This window comes from Plecotus auritus, assembly GCF_963455305.1.
Source record: "Plecotus auritus genome assembly, chromosome: 1".
NCBI lineage: Eukaryota > Metazoa > Chordata > Mammalia > Chiroptera > Vespertilionidae > Plecotus > Plecotus auritus.
Window position 1 is genome coordinate 158,221,183 of NC_137770.1, and position 19,696 is coordinate 158,240,878.

Here is a 19,696-nt window from a genome sequence, read left to right on the forward strand (position 1 = left end):
TGATTAGAAATTGTTAGCATACAGTATTTGAAGCCATGAGACTGGATGCAGTCAATTAGGGGATGAGTGTAGATAGAGAGGATTCAAGGACTGTGTTCTGGGGCCCTCCAATGTTTAGAAGTTGAAAAGAAGAGAAGGAACAGCAAAGGAGACTGAGAGTTGCTGTCCATTGAGGTAAGTGACACCCAGTGGGATAAGCTAAGAGAGTTTGATGGCCCAGAAGCTGTCTGAGCCAGCTCGGGCTGCTATAACAATATCATAGACTGGGTGGCTTATAAACAGCAGAAATTCATTCCTCACAGTTCTGGAGGCTAGAAGTTCGAGACCAGGGTGCCAGCATGGTTGGGTTCTGGTGAAGGCCCTCCTCTGGCTTGCAGACTACCGACTTCCTGTTGTGTCCTCACAGGTCAGAAAGAGTGAGACAGCTCCTTGGGCCCTCTTTTCTAAGAGCACTAGTCCCATCATGAGGGCTCCTCCTTCATGACCTAAGCACCTCCCAAGAGACCCACCTCTATATACCATCACATTGGGGGTAGGATTTCAACATAAGGATTTTGGGGAGGCAAACATTTAATCCTTAACACTAAGTGAAGAATGTTTGAGGAAGGAGAGAGTGATCCAACATATCAAATGCTGTTTATGTCAAATAGGTATACCATTGGGAATTGACTATTGGATTTGGCGATGTAAAAGTCATTAATGATCTTTTCTACTCTGTCTTGAACTCTGCAAGTCTGGCCCCACCTGGTTCATGGTGCTTGCCCAGCTTGCTTCCAAATAATTGTACCATGACATCTGTTGTAGCTCTTGCCCTTGGATTTGGCAGAAAAATTGATCTGTGCATTTTGCCTTATGGATTTCTCAGAGCGGAAAGTTTGTAAGGGAAGACGTGTGAAGGAGTGAGGTTATAGGTTCGAATTATTCTCCAGTTTGCAGACCTATAATTTAGATATCATCCTCCCGCTCCCTGTAATTTTGAGTTGCTAGTGACGACTGTAATTTAGATATGCAAAATGTGTTTTGATCCTTTTTTTTAAAAAAACTCACAAGTCACTAACAAAGTTTCACTAAAATGTTTAAAAAAATTAAAGGTCAATAAAAGGGTCCTAATGGAGTGTAGTGTTGGAAAAGATTTAAATCCACAATAACTGGATAATAAATCCTGTTGTTAGGAGAATATTTTCTGGGGTCTCCATTTTGCCAAGAAGTTCGGTTTTTGGGTAATTCAGAAACAGAATCTCAGTGTTTTTATAGGATTGTTTGGTGGAAGAGAGCTTGTGTTTCCTTAGTACTTACGAACATGGCAGGTTTAAAGTATTTAAACACAGCCAGGGCCATCTGTTGTGTTCAGGCATAACTGTTAGGTCAGTGAGTTTGTCCATCATGACTGCAAGATACTGGTGCTTGCAGTGGGACCTGGCTGATTATCTCAAAGAACATGCTTCGAATTTTCTTGAACTTAACTTTAATAAGAAGGATTTCATTGCATATCATAAATATGTCAAATCTCAAGTGGGATGTTTACAGAGAATCATTCCATTTCTTTTCTCATGTTATGGTTCATATTTAGTGTGAACCCTCTTCAATGAGGTGTATTTAAAGATACCTTTAATTATTGTGATTAGCTTGTTAATCAGATTTGTATCTATTAGAACGTACTCGTCAGTTATGTGTTTTTGCAAAGTATTACTCTTACAGTTTCATTCTAAAGGAAGTAACATTTCATGAGGCTTAGCTCTTGGAACCAATAGGAGTTTTTATTTTAAATTTTTCAAAATTTGCTTACCTAGCCATATAAATCTTTAAAAGTAGACAAGAAGTAGATTTGAGAAATCTGATATAGAGTCTAAGGTTTTGTTGAATAATTGTGTTTATATCCTAGATTTTTGAAATAATTTATGTTTTGTGTCTGTTTTATTCCCTTAGTTATACATGTTTGTAAATATACTCTTTAATATATCTGTTACCAACTGTCGTTGAATGAGGATGAGAATAAATAGTTCCTTGGTTTTGGGGAAGCACTAACTGAGATGCTGTGTGTGGAAGTGCTTGGCTCTGTTTGGTACATCAAAAACACTCAATTTTTTTTCTAATTAGAATTGTGGTGTCTAATATATGTTGGGTTAGGGGGAGGATGATAAATTGCTTCACTTTTGAAAGCTATGTGGGAACATTTGTTGGGTCCTCTGTGCTAGGCACTAGGATAAACAATGATGATAAGATAGAGCGTGTTGTCCATAAGGAATTTACAGTCCAGGGTTTAGGTTCACAGCAAGATTAAGAGGAAGGTACAGAGCATTCCTGTACACACCCTGCCCTAACACAGTCAAGTCTCCCACATTATCAACATCCCCCACAGAATGGTACATTTGTTACAATTGATGAACCTCCATTGATGCATGGTCATCACATAGAGTCCATAGTTTATATATTTGGTTTCACTCTTGGTGTAGTACATTCTGTGGGCTTGGACAAATGTATAATGACATGTATTCAGCATTACAGTATCATACAGAGTAGTTTCATAGCCCTAAAAATGCTCTGTGTTCCCGCTATTCATCCCTCCTTCCCAACTAACCCCTGGCAACCACTTTTTACTGTTCCATAGTTTTGGCTTTTCTAGAACATCATATAGATGGAATCATACAGTATGTAGCCTTTTTTAGATTGACTTCTTTTACTTGTAACATGCATTTAATGTCCTCCTATATCTTTTTGTGCTTTGATAGCTCATTTATTTTTAGTGCTGAATCTTTCACTGTCTGGATGTGCCACAGTTTATTTATCCATTCTACTGAAGGACATATTGCTTGCTTCAAGATTTGCCAATTATGAGTCAAGTCGTGCTCTAGATACGTGTGCAGGTTTTTGTGTAGACATAAATTTTCAACTCCTTTGTGTGAAACCAAAGAATACAATTGCTGATTATATGGTAAGAGTATGTTTACTTTTGTAAGAAACTACCAAACTGTCTTCCACAAAGTGGCTATACCATTTTTCATTCTCACCAGCTGTGAATGAGAGTTCTTATTGCTCCACGTCCCTGCCAAAATTTGGTGGTGTCGGTGTTCTGGATGTAGGCCATTCTAATAGGCGTGAATGGGTATCTCATTGTTTTATTTTGCTTTTCTTTGATGTGAAGCATTTTGTCATGTAGTATTTGCCAACTGTATACCTTTTTTTTTTTTTTTTTTTTGGTGAGAAGTTTGTTAAGCTGTTTGGCCCTCTTTAAAATCACATTAGTTTTTTCCCCCTTTTTGTTGAGTTTGAAGTTTTTGTATATTTTGAATAACAGTTCTGTATCAGATGTGTCTTTTGCAAATATTTTTTTCTCGTTCTTTTTACATCATCTTTCATGGAGCAGAAGTGTTTAATTTTAATGAAGTTCAACTTATCAATTCTTTTTCATAGATCATGCCTTTGGCATTGTAGTTTAAAAGGCATCACCATACACAAAGTCATCTATGTTTTTTCCTGTGTTATCTTCTAGGCTTTGCATTTAGGTCTGTGATTTATTTTTAGTTATTTTCCGGAAGGCTAATTTTTGTGTAAAATCTGCATGTAGGTTCATTTTTTTGTACGTTAATGTCCAGTTCACGGGACCATTTGTTGAAAAGACTGTCTTTGCGTCATTATGTTGCCTGTGCTCCTTTGTCAAAGATCAGTTGACAGTATTCATGTAGGCTGTCTCTGGGGTATCTGTTCTGTTCCATTGATCTGTTTGTCTATTCCTTTGCCAACACCACACTGCCTTGACTACTGTAGCTTTATAGTAAATCTTGAAGTCATGTAGTGTCAGTTCTCCTACTTTTTTCTTCTCCTTCAGTATTGTATTGGCTATTCTGGATCTTTAGCTTCTCCATATAAACTTTAGACTCAGCTTGTCAGTATCCACCAAATAACTTGCTGGGATTTTGACTGGGATTGCACTGAAGCTATAGATCAAGATAGAAAGAAATGACATGTTGACAGTACTGAGTCTTCCTATCCATGAGCATGGAATATCTATTTAATTTTTCTTTGATGTTGTCATAATTTCCTCTTGCTCTCAGTCTTTTGTTTTTGTGTCTTTCAACTGATTGGATAAGGCCCACCCACATTGGGAGGTCAGTCTGCTGGCAATCTGCTTTATCACAGTCTACCAATGTAAATGTAAATCTCATCCAAAAATATCCTCATCCAGGATAATGTTTGACTAAATATATGGGCACTGTGCCTAGTGAAGGTGACACATAAAATAAACCATCATAGACAATAATGTGAAAAAATTTGAAAAATAAGCTGATTCATGTAATTAGACATATACAAAGGGCGTGTTAATGTTAATTTTATGCAAACTTGTTTCTGTCTTTTTAAGACATACACCTAAGGGGAGCATTGGGGAAAATTTGAATGGAAGTCATTTTGCAGCAGCAATGAAAGTAACTTTACAAAAAGAAATAAGTCAAGTATGTGTGTGTGTGTGTGTGTGTGTGTGTGTCTTATTCCATTGAACTACAGCCCTGGACCTTTATGATATGTCAATTCAGTCGACAGTTTTGCTGTAGTGCGAGCCAATAAAAGACCTGTAACAAGTTTTTCCTAGTGGAGAATAAAAGTGGCAGACTCTTTGGAAGGTTATTTTTTAAAAGCAGGAAAATACTTAAAGCAATAGCAGAAATGTCTGTAAAGTGATACATTAGTAGCTAGAAAAGAATTAGAGAAAATTTGCAGGAATGAGAGAAATTCCATACTCTATTGGACAAAAATCTTTTACCAGAGAACAATGATAAGGTTTTAAATTTCTTCTAATAGTTTTATAGGCTTTTTATCTTTTGGGCTTTTAGAGATAGGATATAGAGTAATGTGAGTTGTGTCTACAGAATGTCATATATAGTTGATATTTGTATGGCTTTTGTTTTGTAAGTCTTGGGTGTTTCTAGTGCTAAGAGGTTCTGGGGAGCTTCAGAGAAAGCAGATTGGTCCCTTGAGAATAAAGTATGGAGGTGTATGTAGTACCTTGTATTTCTTTAATCTTCTACACTACTAAAAGAGAAACATGCAAATTACCATCACTCTGCTACGCCCAACAGCCAATCAGAGTGAGTATGCAAATTAAACTGAAAAGAAGGTGGTAGCCCTGCCCCCCAGCCATTCTGGGCCTGTGGGAGTTGGAGAAGTGGGGCACCAGCGCCTGAGGCTGGCTGCAGCCAGGGAGACCAAGAAGCCGCCTGCCCTGTGATCCCAGGCCGCAGCCAATCGGAGAAGTTCCCCCCACTGCATCCAAGGGAAGATGGAGAAGCTGCCTGCCTGCAGTCCAGGCACCAGCACCTGTGGCTGGCTACAGCCTGGTAGACAGAGAAGCCACCCACCCCGCAGTCCCGGGCACCAGTACCTGCAGCTGGCTGTGGCCCAGGAGACGGAGAAGCCGCCCACCCCACGGTCCCGGATGCCAGCACTTGTAGCTGCAGCCCAGGCGAAGCCACCTACCCACCATCCCCTGAGGCTGCAGCCAGCCTGGGCGTCTATGGCTGACCAGAGGGAGGGAAACCGGATCCAGGGTGCCTGTGGTCAGCTGGAGGAGGGAATCCTGGGTCCTGGGTGCGGGCCGAGGCAGAGGTGGTTAGGGGCAATCAAGCCAGCAGGGAAGCAGTTAGAGACGATCAGGCTGGCAGGCTGAAGCATTAGGGGCAATCAGGCAGGCAGGCTAGCGGTTAGGAGCCAGCAGTTCTGGATTGTAAGAGGGATGTCCGACTGCCAGTTATCCCATGAGGGGTCCCAGATTGGAGAGGGTGCAGGCCGGGCTGAGGGACACCCTCTCTGCCGCCCCCTGTGCATGAATTTCGTGCACCGGGCCTCTAGTTTCTGGATGATACCTTTGTCTGAAATGAACAGTATCCGTGTTGCCTAATGGACTCATATTGTGTACTAACTCATAAGGAGAACTCTAGATAAGTATTATCTGTCTGCCCTAGCACATAAGACATTATTGCCATCTCAATTAAATGGGCAGGTCTCTGTCTTTCTGGGTTATATATGCTGAAACTAAAGTCTTAAATGATAACTAATATCACACAAACAAATGAAACAAGGCGAATAAAAGAGAAAAAGAAACAAAAAGAAAAGGCAGTTCATTTGTTAATGCTGGTAGTGTGCTATTGAGTTAAATCGTATTTTATTGAAAGGACTGTGTAATATCCATGGTAACAGTGGTTCTTCATCTGAATTTCATAAGTTCTGTTTCAACAAAATATTAGTGAAGCAGACACCATTTATAGAACCATCTAATCTGTTAATCCTTCCTTCCAGTGCCAAAATTTTATTAAACACTTACTATGTGCAGTTGTTATAGATATTGGGTATACAGAAGTAACACAATGGACGTGGATGGTTCCTAGCCTCCTGGAGAGAACAGTCAGGTGGGAACTGTCATCAGACAAATGTACAAACATATAATCATAAAGTGCATTAAATTTATGAAGGGAAAGTATTTGAGGCTCCAGGAGAGAATACAGTTGATTTTAGAAGTTAGCGGAGGTCAGGGAGAAAGTGATGGGTGAGATGATGAGGAGACTGGGAGAAACTGTTTCTTTGCAGAAGGAAGGGCATGTGCAAAACCCTATATGGCCCAGTAGAAGAAGAGTTTAGAGAAATCCAGTATGGACGGCACAGGAAGATGAGTGCTGAGAGACCCAGTCATGCAGGGCATTGAGCGGGACTGAAGAGCTTGAAATCTATTCTAAGATTCAGGGGCTGAGCAAAATGATCTCATGTCTTCCTTTTAAAGGCTCATGCTGAATATCATATACCAAGTTAGAGCTTTGCTATTTTTAACAAAGAATTAATATCTAATATAGAAGGAGCTCATAAAAATCGACATTTTTTAAAAAAGGATATGTATATAGAAAAATGATCAAGGGATGTAAATAGTAAGTTCCCAGAAAAGAAATCTGAATTATCATAATGTCATGATTCTAAACCTCACTGATAATCAGGCAATTGAATCTGTGATTCTGAGGCTCAGAAAAGAGGCCTGGTTTGTAGAGAGAAATTGGCAGTTGGTGTTATTGATGTGATTGAAGTCAGGTGAATGTATAAGATTGTTCGTGGAAGACCACACACGAGAAGAAAGAAGAGCCAGCCCAGGACCAATTTCTGAGTAACGCCGAATCATCAGAAGTTGAGTAGAGGAGGCCCACAGAGGACACTGTGAAGGAGGAAGTGGTCATTTGTGTCAAATAGCAAAATAAGGGTTGAGAAGACATTAGTGTGGGGATGTGCAGGTCTTAGGAGAAAAATGTAGTTCAGTAGTTTGGTAGTTTGTGCGGGAGGAAGTTGACTGGGTTGAATGGTGGGTGGAGAGAAATCTTCTTTGCTTAAGTTAGGTTTTGGAGGGGAGCAAAGAAATGGGGTATTAACTTGTCAGAAAAGAATATTCAAAGTGATTTGTTAAAAAGGAAGGGTGGTTCTAGAACTTGTAGGTGATGGCTTGGCTCAGGTTTTTTCCTTTATGCTGCAGTTATAAGTTATTCTAGTTTCCCAGGGGCACAGATGGGGGGGGGCAGAATAAGGCAAAAATGGGGATGGTGGATAGCAGAGGATGGGAAAGTCGCTGGACCTGGGCGACAAGATTGGGTGTGGTGGTTTTTAAGGACGAGAACAGATATGGAGTCAGGATGGCACCTTCAGGCAAGTGCCACTGCACCTTTTATGAGTCCCTGATGGGGACACTCCTTACTGCTATTCCCCTAGATGGCACTGGGTGCATTCTGAGGAGCTGGCAAAAAATATTATGCAATTTCCAAAAATCCCCTCAGCAGTACAGTACTGCAAACTGATATTTACTGAGGTATTTGCCTTATTTAAACAGGCATAATAAAATACAATAAGAGCTTATTAGAATTAATTCATTTTTCAGTAAGATGTGACTTGTGTGAATTGTAGGAATAACTTACTGATGAAAGTAAAGTTATAAAGTAACTGCTTTAGCCAGATTGGAATATAAGTATGAAGAAATCTGGTTTGAATTCTGAGCTTTATGATTACTGTCTCAACAGTGCTGTATTTCTTGTTTCTGTGTGCTTTGTGTGTAACATCAGGAACAGAAGTTTGATTTGGATTAGGAAGAAATGTAGACTGCAGGAACTATACTATGCTCTATAGTGTCAATTAAAAATTAAGTATAAATAGCTGTGTGCGTAAACATTCATATTGATGTAAGCATTGTGTATCATCTATTCACTATTGATCTTGTTCTCATAAAAACATGAATAAGTGACTGTGGAATAATGATCTTTGTGTACCATGTATCTTGTTGTGTTAAGATATTATTGCTAAGCTTAGACAGAGAGATGGCATTTTACTACTATATAATGGGTAATCAATTTTATAATAATATGAAGAAACAGGAATAGAAGCTAAAAATGAATTGGATTCCCATAACAGTTTACATTAGGACTTCTTTTCCATAAGGTAGATTTTTGTGTGTGTGGGCTACCAGTTTGTCAGTGTTTCATGCTGTGATCATAATGGCGAAATTAGCATTAATACCCAAATTAGGGAAGGGAAATTAAATGATTAGAAGGCTAAAAAGTTCCATCATATGCTGGAAGGAATTTTTATTCTAATTATAATGTTTCAAATTAATAAAATACTGTGATTTTTATACCTATGGTCATCATTTTGTATTCATGATCTGATGTACAAGTCTATTAAAAGTTTAATTTGGATTGAAAGAAATTATTATCTCAATTACATCAGTTTGAGATATTTTAAAGAAAATTTAGCATGTTATTAAGTATTTGAGTGCATTAAAGAAGGAATGGTTAGTTGCATTATCAAAGAACCCTTTAAAAAAATCTTTATTGTTGAAAGTATTACGTATGTCCCCCTTTTTCTCCCACTGACCCCTTATAGCCCGTCCCAGGCCTTCACCACCCTATTATCTGTGTCCATGGGTTATGCATATATGCATACAAGTTCTTTGGTTGATCTCTTCCCCCCGACCCTTTCCTCTGAGATTCCACAATCTGTTGTTCTATGCTTCTATGTCTCTGGATTCAAAGAACACTTTTTACAAGGCTTGATTGATACTGTAAATGTGTGATAATTACTGGGGAATTTATATTTATTTTCTCATTTAATCCTTACAACCGCCCAATGACGGAATCGCCGTTAAAAGTCACATAATAATGTGTAGAACGTTAAAGAGCAAAGGCCTTTCTCTGTAAGGGTTTGCATAAATACTGTCTGAGGTTTTAATGACATAAATATTAAGTGGTCTAATTATGGAGAATATTCTGAGGTTCTTATCTTTCCTATTTTAACCTAATGTTACCACTGTGAAAAGCCTGTCCTTTGCTTACACCAATTCTTAGGTAATGTCTTTGTTAAAGCCTGTTCTTCAGAGCAAAATAATGATACTGCCTTTTGTAATTATACAAGTATATTTGTACAACGGAAAGAGTGCTAAAGTTGAAATAGAACTTTCCCAAGTACTAAGGAATGTGTGTGTCTCTGTGTATGTGTAATTTTTATAAAATTCTTCACAAGTTTCATGTTTATCTGGGCTGTATTTATTATTAAGAACAGGAATACTTTTATCTATGTGCTTGAGCCCCAGTGGTATGTTACGGGGTCCATTGCACATAGTAGGAGCTTATCAGTCCTGTTGAATCCTTTCAGGATATATCCTTCTGTTTATGGGAACAATTTAATTCAAACCCTCTGAAAAATTAATGTAGGTTGTCTTTTAAAAATCTCCAAGGGAAGGAACACTGTAGTCTTTTATTCTTAATAGTAAGTGCTTCCATTTATAATTTAAGATTCACTGTTTCTTCCTCTTTTCTTTAGCGAAGTCAGTGTTAAAAACATTACCCTGATAAGTCAAAGGCTGCTGCCTCACATCTTGTTGTAAAGGCCCAGTTCTCTTGTGAGCAAGGAGATTCAGTGGGCTGAGCACTCTTATTTATCTTTTCTTCCTCCAGTGGTCCTATTAAAGTGATCGTAATGGAATAAAAAATACATAGACCAACAAGAAGAAAGAATTGAGGAAGGTCCAGCACAGAAAAGAAATTTCAAAATGTTTCTGTCAGCCTGAACCCTGAGGAAGTCTTGGTGACTGCTAAGACATTGTGGGGCTGTGCTGAGGGGGTCCCTCAAAGGCCCCAGACTTTGAATGGCAGAAGATGGGAGTCCTATGTGGGGCTGAAAGTCACAGGATTTAACCAGGTGCCTGTAGTCCAAACACTTCCTGGCTCTAGCTCCCTCCACCCCATTGATACAGTTCATATTTATATATGATTATATTTTATGAACATATGTATATTTTTAAAATCCTTATAGCATCCTATCAGCAAAATGTTGCTAATAGAGTAAAAGAGAAATTGAACAAGTAAGGCAAAGCTCACCCTGGAGCCCAGATCCTACCCACACCGTGACTTTGCTCCCACCTCACCATTATAATATACTAGAGGCCCAGTGCATGAAATTCATGCATGGGTAGGGTCGCTAGGCCTGGCCAGCGATCAGGGCCAATCGGGGACTTCCAGCTGCTGGCCAGGGCCTTCCTTTGTTCCGCGCCACCCCCTGGTGGTCAGTGCACATCATAGCGAGCGATCGAACTCCCGGTCTCCCAGTTGAACTCCCGAGGGGACACTTTGCATATTAACCTTTTATATGTATTACTAGAGGCCCGGTGCATGAAATTCGTGCATGGGGCGGGGTGGGGGGTGTCCCTCAGCCCAGCCTGCACCCTCTCCAATCTGGGACCCCTCGAGGGATGTCCGACTGCCCGTTTAGGCCCAATCTCACTGGGATCAGGCCTAAACGGGCAGTTGGACATCCCTCTCACAATCCAGGACTGCTGGCTCCCAACTGCTCGCCTGCCTGCCTTCCTGATTGCCCCTAACCCAGCCGTGGGCAAACTACGGCCTGCGGGCGGATCCAGCCCGTTCTGCTGTTCTATCCGGCCCACGGAGCTGAAAGAGCGGAGGGTTCTCTTGCTCTCCCCTCCGCTCATTTACTTTGAATTTATATTAGTTCACACAAACACTCCACCCATGCTTTTGTTCCAGCCCTCTGGACCAGTTTAAGAACCCATTGTGGCCCTCGAGTCAAAAAGTTTGCCCACCCCTGCCCTAACCGCTTCTGCCTGCCAGCCTGATCACTCCCTAACCACTCCCCTGCCAGCCTGATGCCTAACTGCTCCCCTGCCAGCCTGTTTGCCCCTAACTGCCTTCCCTTGCAGGCCTGGTCACCCCTAACTGCCCTCCCCTGCATGCCTGGTCCCCCCCAACAGCTCTTCCCTGCAGGCCTGGGTCCCCTCCAACTACCCTTCCCTGCAGACCCACTCACCCCCAACTTCCCTCCTCTGCCGCCGGGTCACCCCTAACTGCCCTCCCCAGCAGGCTTTATCACCCCCAACTGCCCTCCCTTGTAGGCTTGGTCCCTCCCAACTGCCCTCCCATGCTGGCCTGATCGCCCACAACTGCCCTCCCTTGCAGGCCTGGTTCCTCCCAACTGCCCCCGCCCCTGCTGGCCATCCTGTGGTGGCCATCTTGTGTCCACATGGGGGCAGCCATCTTAGATAGAATAGAGGCCTGGTGCATGGGTGGGGGCCAACTGGTTTGCCCTGAAGGGTGTCCCGGATCAGAGTGGGGGTTCCCTTGGGGTATGGGGCGCCCTGAGCCAGGGGTCTGTGGTGGTTTGCAGGCCAGCCATGCCCCCCAGCGACCCAAGCAGAGGCCCTGGGATCTGGGATTTATTTATCTTCTACAATTGAAACTTTGTAGCCTGGAGCCGAGCCAAGCCTTCTGCTTGCTTCTTGGCGGCAGCCATTTCTGTTGGGCTTTATCTTCTATAATTGAAACATTGTAGCCTTAAGCGGAGGCCAAAGCAGGCCAGGGCTGCAGAAGCTTGGCTTCCTCCATCGCCGCGGGCAACCCTAGCCTCCTGCTCTCTCTAGCTCCGGCTGCCGCCATTTCTGTTGAGCTTTATTTATCTTCTATAATTGAAACTTTGTAGCATTGTGTGGAGGCCTAGGCCAGCAAGGGCAGGTGGAAAGCTTGGCTTCCTCCATTGCCAGGGAAACCCAAGCCTTCCTCCTGCTCTCTGTGGCTGCAGCCATCTTGGTTGGGTTTATTTGCATATTCCCTCCTGATTTGCTGGTGGGCGTGGCTTGTGGGTGTAGCAGAGGTATGGTCAATTTGCATATTACTCTTTTATTAGCTAGGATAGATCTGTTCCTTTAGTTTTGAGCACCTAAACAATTTAAACGCCAGTTGAGTCTTGAACCTTTCAACAAGGCTAAGTGTTGGATGTACACAGGCGGTACCCTCCATGTGATGTGAAGGTCAGAATCAGCGTGTGGGTGGATGGGAATCCAGGGCTTGCTGATTGCCTGTTGCTGATTTTGTGAACCCTGTGGTGTTCTGGGAGGCTCAGAGCCTTCATGGGTGTGAATGTTACCTCCGGAAGGCTGTGGAAATCTATAGCTTGGTAGATACGCCAAGATATTACATTTTCCTCAGGTCTTGGGTTCTAAGCACTTGTAGAGTATTGGCCTTGAAGGTCTGATGTTTCTATTTTCAGAAGATGTCTCTGATGTAGTCCTCCTTTTTCACAGCTTGCACCCCTGTTTAGGGCCCTGTCATTTGTTCTTATCGTCAGTAGCTTCTACCCTTGGTTTTCCTGCCATTAGTCTCTTATTTCCATTCAAAACTTTTTTTTTAATTGGCCAGATTAATTTTATGCAAAGATTTCCTGTTTATTGAACATCTCCGTTGACATTCTTGGCCGTCCATATTTTACTCTACCTCTTAACTTTATTTCCCAGTGTTTTGTGCTCACACTCTGCCAGGTCTGGCTGGGGACTTTACTGTCTTTCTCCATTTCCTCCCTCACTTCATCACTCTCCTTAGCCTGTGCTGTTCCTGTCAATATAAAGGTCCCTTCTTCCTCTTCTCTGCCTCTATAAACCTTTTGAGTAATTCAGAGCCTGGCTTTATTTTCTCACCTGGGAAACTTGCTCTGATTCTGCCAGCTCTCATTGATCTCTTTCTTCTTAAAACAAACTGAATTACATACTTCATAATATCTTTGCTGTTTGCAGAAGTTTCTAAATAGGTTGCAAGACTTCAGAACCTCCTATTTAATCTCCTTAGGCCCAGCAAAATCTAGGCACCTGGTGGGTATGAATTCACCCATGGTTGATAGATTTGCTATTGTGATTTTAGTACTTAAGATTCGTGCTTAAAATTAAGAGAAACACTGAAGTAACACTCACATATAGCAAAGTGCTGTCCTTTTAAGTTTATTTGATAATTGAGTGGTGTTGAAGTGTTTTCTCTCCTTTGTCTCACCAGCAATCAAAGAAAAGTACACAGACTGGACAGAATTTCTCATTCGTGATTTGACTGGTTCCCGGACAGCACCTGCTAACCTTCTGGAAGGTGTATGTATTATTGTTTACAGCTATTCTATGTCTGAAGCATCACAGTTACATGAGCTCAAACCTAACGGCTCCTTTGCATATATCCTTCCGCAGGTACATGCATACACACAGGTATCTATATCCAAAGAGCCTAACTTCTCGTTTTTTCCTAAGTTACTTAGGTTACTCATTCTAATGGCATTGAAAAATCTTCATCTGTGCTACAGTCAAAAAATGGGGAATTTGCTTCTATGTGAACACATTTTTAAATAATACTATGTTAGAACATCTCACTATCTTATATGTTTAAGCCTCTATCCTTTATTAGTTGTAAATAAAATCCTGCAGAATAACTGTTTTGTACAGGTGAAACTAGTATAGTCTGGGAGCATATTGATAAATGGTTTCATTAACTATTTCATTCCGGATGCATAACCCAAAGATTTATATGCACAAGATAAGTAATAATTGAATTAACCTCCTCTCTTATAAAAACAAGAGGATAAATGACTAACCATATTTAAATATGATTAAGGTAATTTATGGTACTGAAAAAATAGTTAAATCTGAAATCTTGATGGTTCATTTGTAAATAATTTTATGATGAAACATTTTATTTTTATTTTCCTGTTCTATTATATAAAGTAAAAGATGTGTTGTAGATAATTACTGTGTTACCATATCTGTTTGAAGAATGCCCTTGAAAAAGGGGGAAACACAATGAAAAACAAGGAATACAGTGTGGATGTTGACAATATCATTATTCTCTTAACCTTAACTATAAGTTTCCCTCCTGTCATAAAAGATACTGATACTTTGGAACACCATTGTCTGATATATTGGGTTATTGGGTTTGGTTTTGTGAAGACTTTGCCTAGTGTATTTGTTTATCTTAATGGCTACTAATTTAATTGTTTGGTTAACAAATCAAAATGATGGTGTTGACCCTTTCAAAAGGACACATTGTGTTACTCTTTTAGGTGTTTTTTTTTTAAACACATTTGCCTACAAGCCTGACTGAACAAACACCCTTTTCTTATGCTAACATATGCTAAGAAGGTTGCTTAGATAGGGCAGTGAGTACATTTATTCTCTAAACCAACTATCAGGTTAAATGTAGACATATCTTTACATAATATTCTAATTTAGTATATATCATTATGTATCAAACATGTTATCTACACATGTTCATGCTTTATGCACATAATCAAAGTATGAGAGGGTCTTGATTACTATAGCAGTGGCCATTGTAAGATACGTGTCTATTGAGTCCCAGTATAAACTTATAGCCTCATGTTTGATATATCTGTCTATTAGAAAAGTAGACATTCTGCCACCACACGTTTTCTAGCTCAAGGCAAATTTCTAACTCTTCTTAAAAGTGTACTCATTTCTAACAAATGCAATTTTATCTGGGAAGGGTATTTGTTTTGTGAGAACATAGCACAAACTGTTATTTCCTATTGACTTGTGATTTTTGTTGTTGGACAGAGTTGGGTAAATGGAAGTGTGTTTGGGAGGAGAGGGAAGGGGAGGGGGCGAGGGCTGTGGAAAGGATGGGGGTGGAGGGAAACACCAGACTGTTTGCCAATAGCTTGGATGATGGTGTGAAAAAATATTATCTTCTGCTGTCATCTGTTTCCATGAGAACCTTAAAATAAAGTTTAAAATAAGGAGTTTTGCTTCTGTTTAAACAGCCTCTGCGAGGGAAAGGCCCTATAGACCTCATTACAGTTGATTCCTTAATAGAACTTCAGGATTCTCAGAACCCTTTTCAGTACTGGATAGTTAGTGTGATTGAAAATGTTGGAGGAAGATTACGCCTTCGCTATGTGGGATTGGAGGACACTGAATCCTATGACCAGTGGTTGTTTTACTTGGATTACAGACTTCGACCAGTTGGTTGGTGTCAAGAGAATAAATACAGAATGGACCCACCTTCAGGTAAGGGCCAAAACTTTTGCTGTTGTGAATTATATGAGAAAAAAATGTGCTATTTTTTTGGATGTGTCTCTGGAAATTTTTGAGCTCTTTGGTATCTTGTATATATGAGTATGTGAATGTTAAGCATTTTAACTCAAGAGAGTATTTTCTATAGAGAATTAAACCCAAGACTTCAATAAATAGTGTTCAAAAGAAGAAAGTTGTGTTGGAGGCTGTGGAGAAGTTCATCTACTTCCTTTGGAATCACTGGTTCAAAAATGAAAGACAGTAGATTAGGATTTGTTATATTCTCCCTCTTTCTTTGGGGGTCTTGAAGTGTGTGTGGGAGGAGAGGGAAGGGGAGGGCGCAAGGGCTGTGGAAAGGATGGGGGTGGAGGAAAAGTCTTGCAAGGAGGTTCCCAAATCTCCATCTGTCCATCCATCCATCCATCCATTCATGCATGTGTCTGTTCGTCCATCCATCCATCCATCCATCAGAATATCCAAAACAAATGCTTATCATTATCTAATCTGTTCTGACCTAGAAATAGCAAAGTGAAAAAAAGTCACCATGCTTTTCCCCTTGACATATCAAATATTTTAATTAGCTTCAAATGCACTGCCAAGTGACTTTCTCTAGACTTAATTGGATAGTATAGTGCATTATGCTTTCTGACATACCTAACTGGGCCGTAATCTTAGTGTTTACAAATAATAATTCTTGAATGTTTATTGTGTGCCAGGTGATTTTACATCTGCTATGCTTTTATTTTTATTCCAAAAAAGTGCTTGTTGTATTTCCTTTTATAGCAGAAAAAATTCAGAATGAGTTTAAGCTACTTGTCCAAGCTACTTGTAATTAAATCCCAGATCCCTTGCCCATTCCATTCCCCCCTGCCGCCCCTTACTGGCCTTGCCAAACTTTGGATGGGTAGCCTCAGAACAAATTGTTGGGTTCTTACGGAATTAAGGATGCCAAGGAAGAAATATGTGTTTCTTCTAGAAATGCCGATCTTCATTCTGGGGAATTTTGCAGGCATACAGGAAGAAAGACTCGGCTCTTTGCTTTATTAAAATTGCCAGAGATTTTCCTCTTGTATTAGTTGTCACTGTTGGTCGTGAGTAAATGAAGTTGAGGCATTACATTTCCTATTTCTGACACTCAGGGGCTTTAATTGAAAACAAAAACAAAAAAAAACTTCCTGGTTCTGTATCTCATGGGTTTGCATTTGTGTTGAATTTGACAGGCGTATAGACATGTAACACGGTATTTTATGAGTGTTATTGTTGTCAACGTTTTGAGAAGCAGCAAAGAAATCCATTTATACCCTGAGTAATTTTGGACTTTGATGACAAACAAAGGGCTTGCCAGCTTCTGAGGAGAGATCTAAGTTCCTTTTTGCCTCCAGAGTCATAATGCTGTAGGAGAAATTTACTTTGTGTGGAGAACTGGGTGTATAAATCTTAGCTTAGTATCTAATTGCTTTATAAATTTTAGGGGAAACATATATTTGCCAGTGTAAAAATTTATAGCAAAGCAAAGGATTACTAGTAACTTCTTAGGTTCTCTGAAATGTCCCTTTCCTGTGAAATCCTGGGACTCAAAGCAAGAATGGAAAGTGTCAAGGTAGGAAACTTAGGAAACATTTGCATATGCGATCTCTTCTCTTTTACATAATTTGATGTTTTTATAAGAACAAAGTGTGTTTATTCGTCTTAGTAATTTTCTGAACAGGAGTTGTCCATTTCATTGAAGAGTTTGTGTGAGTCTTTAAAGACTTTGGGAAAGGCATTCCTCAGCAAGAAGTTATTTTCCCAACATTTAAATTGTCAACAAGAAAGGTTATGGATGAGAAGACAAAAATAAAAGCCAAAAGGACACTCAAACTTCTGACTTTTAGTTTTTCAAATGCAGGGGTTGCAAGATGAAAACTGGATTCCGTTACCTTATTCAGCAGAACAGTATCCCAGGGAGGCAGCTACTCCCCGTGTCTTACTCATGGGATCAGAACCCAGTACTCTGGGTTTGTGGAAATTGATTTCAAGTCCCAGTGTGACTTGTAAAACTTAATATGGTAGTGCTATTTCCTTAACTGAAATATAGGTGGGAATAAAATTTCAGACTTGCATAGAAAATATTAGGCTTTTTTATTTTTATTCCCAATACCTTTAATAAATGAAAAGTGTTCTGCATTAACTGGGGGTGAGAAGCAGAATTGGGAGGGGTGGGGGAAGGTATACTTTGAGATCAGCCCTGGTGAGTTCTCCCTGCTCTCAGCGCCCTCTGTGCTGTGCGCCCCCACTAACCCCGCCACCATTGCTAAAAGTAATCATAGTTCTTCTTTTAGTTTTACTTTGCTTTCTACTTTTTAAAGGGCACAATATTTCTCAACTGTTCAGTGCAAATAGAGGTAAGAGAAATGGGTAATAGAAGTAGCTAGGAAGGTAGCCCTCAAAACTGAAGGAACAGGTGCTGGTTTTTACACCGTCCCTAGTGAGAAACCTATAGCCATTGCACCTTTCTTTCTGCCGAGAATCAGAGGAAATAGTTTGGGGTGGGGAGGATAGAAAGAGGGAAAGAAGCCACCCCACTTCACTCACACATACAGCTGTTACTCGCACACACTGTCAAGGTGTCATGCAGGTATGAACAGAGTAGGCTGAATCCGGCCTCAGTGAACAAAGGGTAAAGGAAGAGAAAATGGTAAGATGCAAATATTCATGGAAGGGGCAGAGGCTTCCTCAGGTCCCACATGAGTCAGCCTTTATGATGAGAGGACTGGCAGTCCGGGCAGTGCCTTTACGTCTGTGCTGAATGGAAGGGAAACGGTAGAGCTTCTCCGCCTCGTATCCCCAACGCACTCCCTCATTTTCCAGCAATTGGCCCTCTCTTCCGTGGGCTTACAAGCACGTCTCCTTTGAGGATGCTGTTGGTGTGGCCTACTTCTTCACTTCATTCCCATCATGAGAGGGCTTTACCACCCACTTTAACTGCAAGTTGGTGCCTTATAAACTGCTAACTTCCCAGTATCTGGCTCAGTGCCTGGCACATAGTAGGTGCTCAGGAGATATTTGGGTGATACGAATTGACTGAATAAAATGTCAGATATGTCTGTAGAGAAGAAAGGAACTAGCCAAGTCCACCTTCTAGGGGCCAGAATAATGGGCAGGGTTTTGGAAAGGAATTTGGAGGGAAGGGTTCAGGGTAAAGACACCCCCAAAATGATGATGATGTAGTGTCCTCTTTGCTCCTGATACATTAGGAGAGCTTTGAAAATAGGGTCAGAGCAAGTACTGGTGCTCCAGAACATATGAGATGTGCAGGAATATGGTCTTTGAAGTCCATGAAAGTTTTTGTTCTTTTCAAAGGGCCCACGTATGACTCATATGGAAAAACCTGGCAAAATAGAAAGAACATGGACTTGGAGTCAGGATTTGTTAGCTTTTCCTTTTGCTTCTGTCACTAGCTGCAGTGCTCCTGGGCAAGTGACTCTACCTTTTGAACCTCAGTTTCCTCATCTGTATAATGGGGATAATTATATGTCTACTGCCTGCTGAGTGTTATAGGTTTCCCAGGTGATTGTCATTTTCTATTGGTATTCAATCTGTGGTCAGGGTATTATGGTTATATTTGGTTCTCTAAGAAATTTAAGTCATTGAGGTCGGGTCATTTGGAGGCCCCACCTGCTTTCATATTTCTGGATATTCAGAAAGCAAGATAGAGTTATATGTGTTCTTGCAGAAGATAAGAAGATAAAATATTTAGTTTTCTTTAAATCTCTATTTCTAAAATTTTTCCTTCAAAATCTTTATGTGAACCTTTACAATTTTTTTCTTAATTATTTTAGATAGATCCTGGAATCAGCAAGTTTTTGCATCTAACTTAACTCCTTCTTGTCTGAACCTCTTCTTAGTCCCAAAAGAACTGATGCTTTCAGGATTAGTTGGCTCAGGCTGCCAAAAAAAAAAGTGCCATAAACTGGTGGCTTAAACAACACAAATTATTTTCTCCCAGTTCTGTAGAATGGAAGTCAAAGATTAGGGTGTCAGCATGGTTGGGTCTGGTGAGGACTCTCTTTCTGGTTTGTAGATGGCCTCCTTCTTGTTCTTTCCTCACAAGGCTTCCTCTTTGTGTGTGTGTGTGTGTGTGTGTGTGTGTGTGTGTGTGTGTGTAGTGTGTAGGAGGTGGGAGAGAAAGAGAGAAAATGCTATTGGTCTCCTCTTTTAAAGGGCTCTAATCCCATCATAGGACTCCACCTTCATGACCTCACCTAACCCAATTTCCTCCCAAAGGCCCCAACTCCAAATACTGTCACATGGGGGGTTAGGATTTCATCACATTAATTTTAAGAGGACACAAAC

General features: G+C 40.6%; 1 protein-coding gene across 2 annotated transcripts in view; it reads left to right on the plus strand.

Annotated features, from left to right (window-relative positions):
• SFMBT2 (Scm like with four mbt domains 2) overlaps positions 1 to 19,696 on the plus strand; it is a 229,177-nt gene that overhangs the window by 106,129 nt on the left and 103,352 nt on the right. Inside the window, exons 5-6 of one of the 2 annotated variants that reach the window (XM_080685057.1) lie at positions 13,344 to 13,432; positions 15,109 to 15,355. In XM_080685057.1, coding sequence (XP_080541183.1) covers positions 13,344 to 13,432; positions 15,109 to 15,355 — 336 coding nt within the window. The remainder of the gene's footprint in view (positions 1 to 13,343; positions 13,433 to 15,108; positions 15,356 to 19,696) is intronic. The other variant, XM_080685058.1, reaches the window with a different exon arrangement.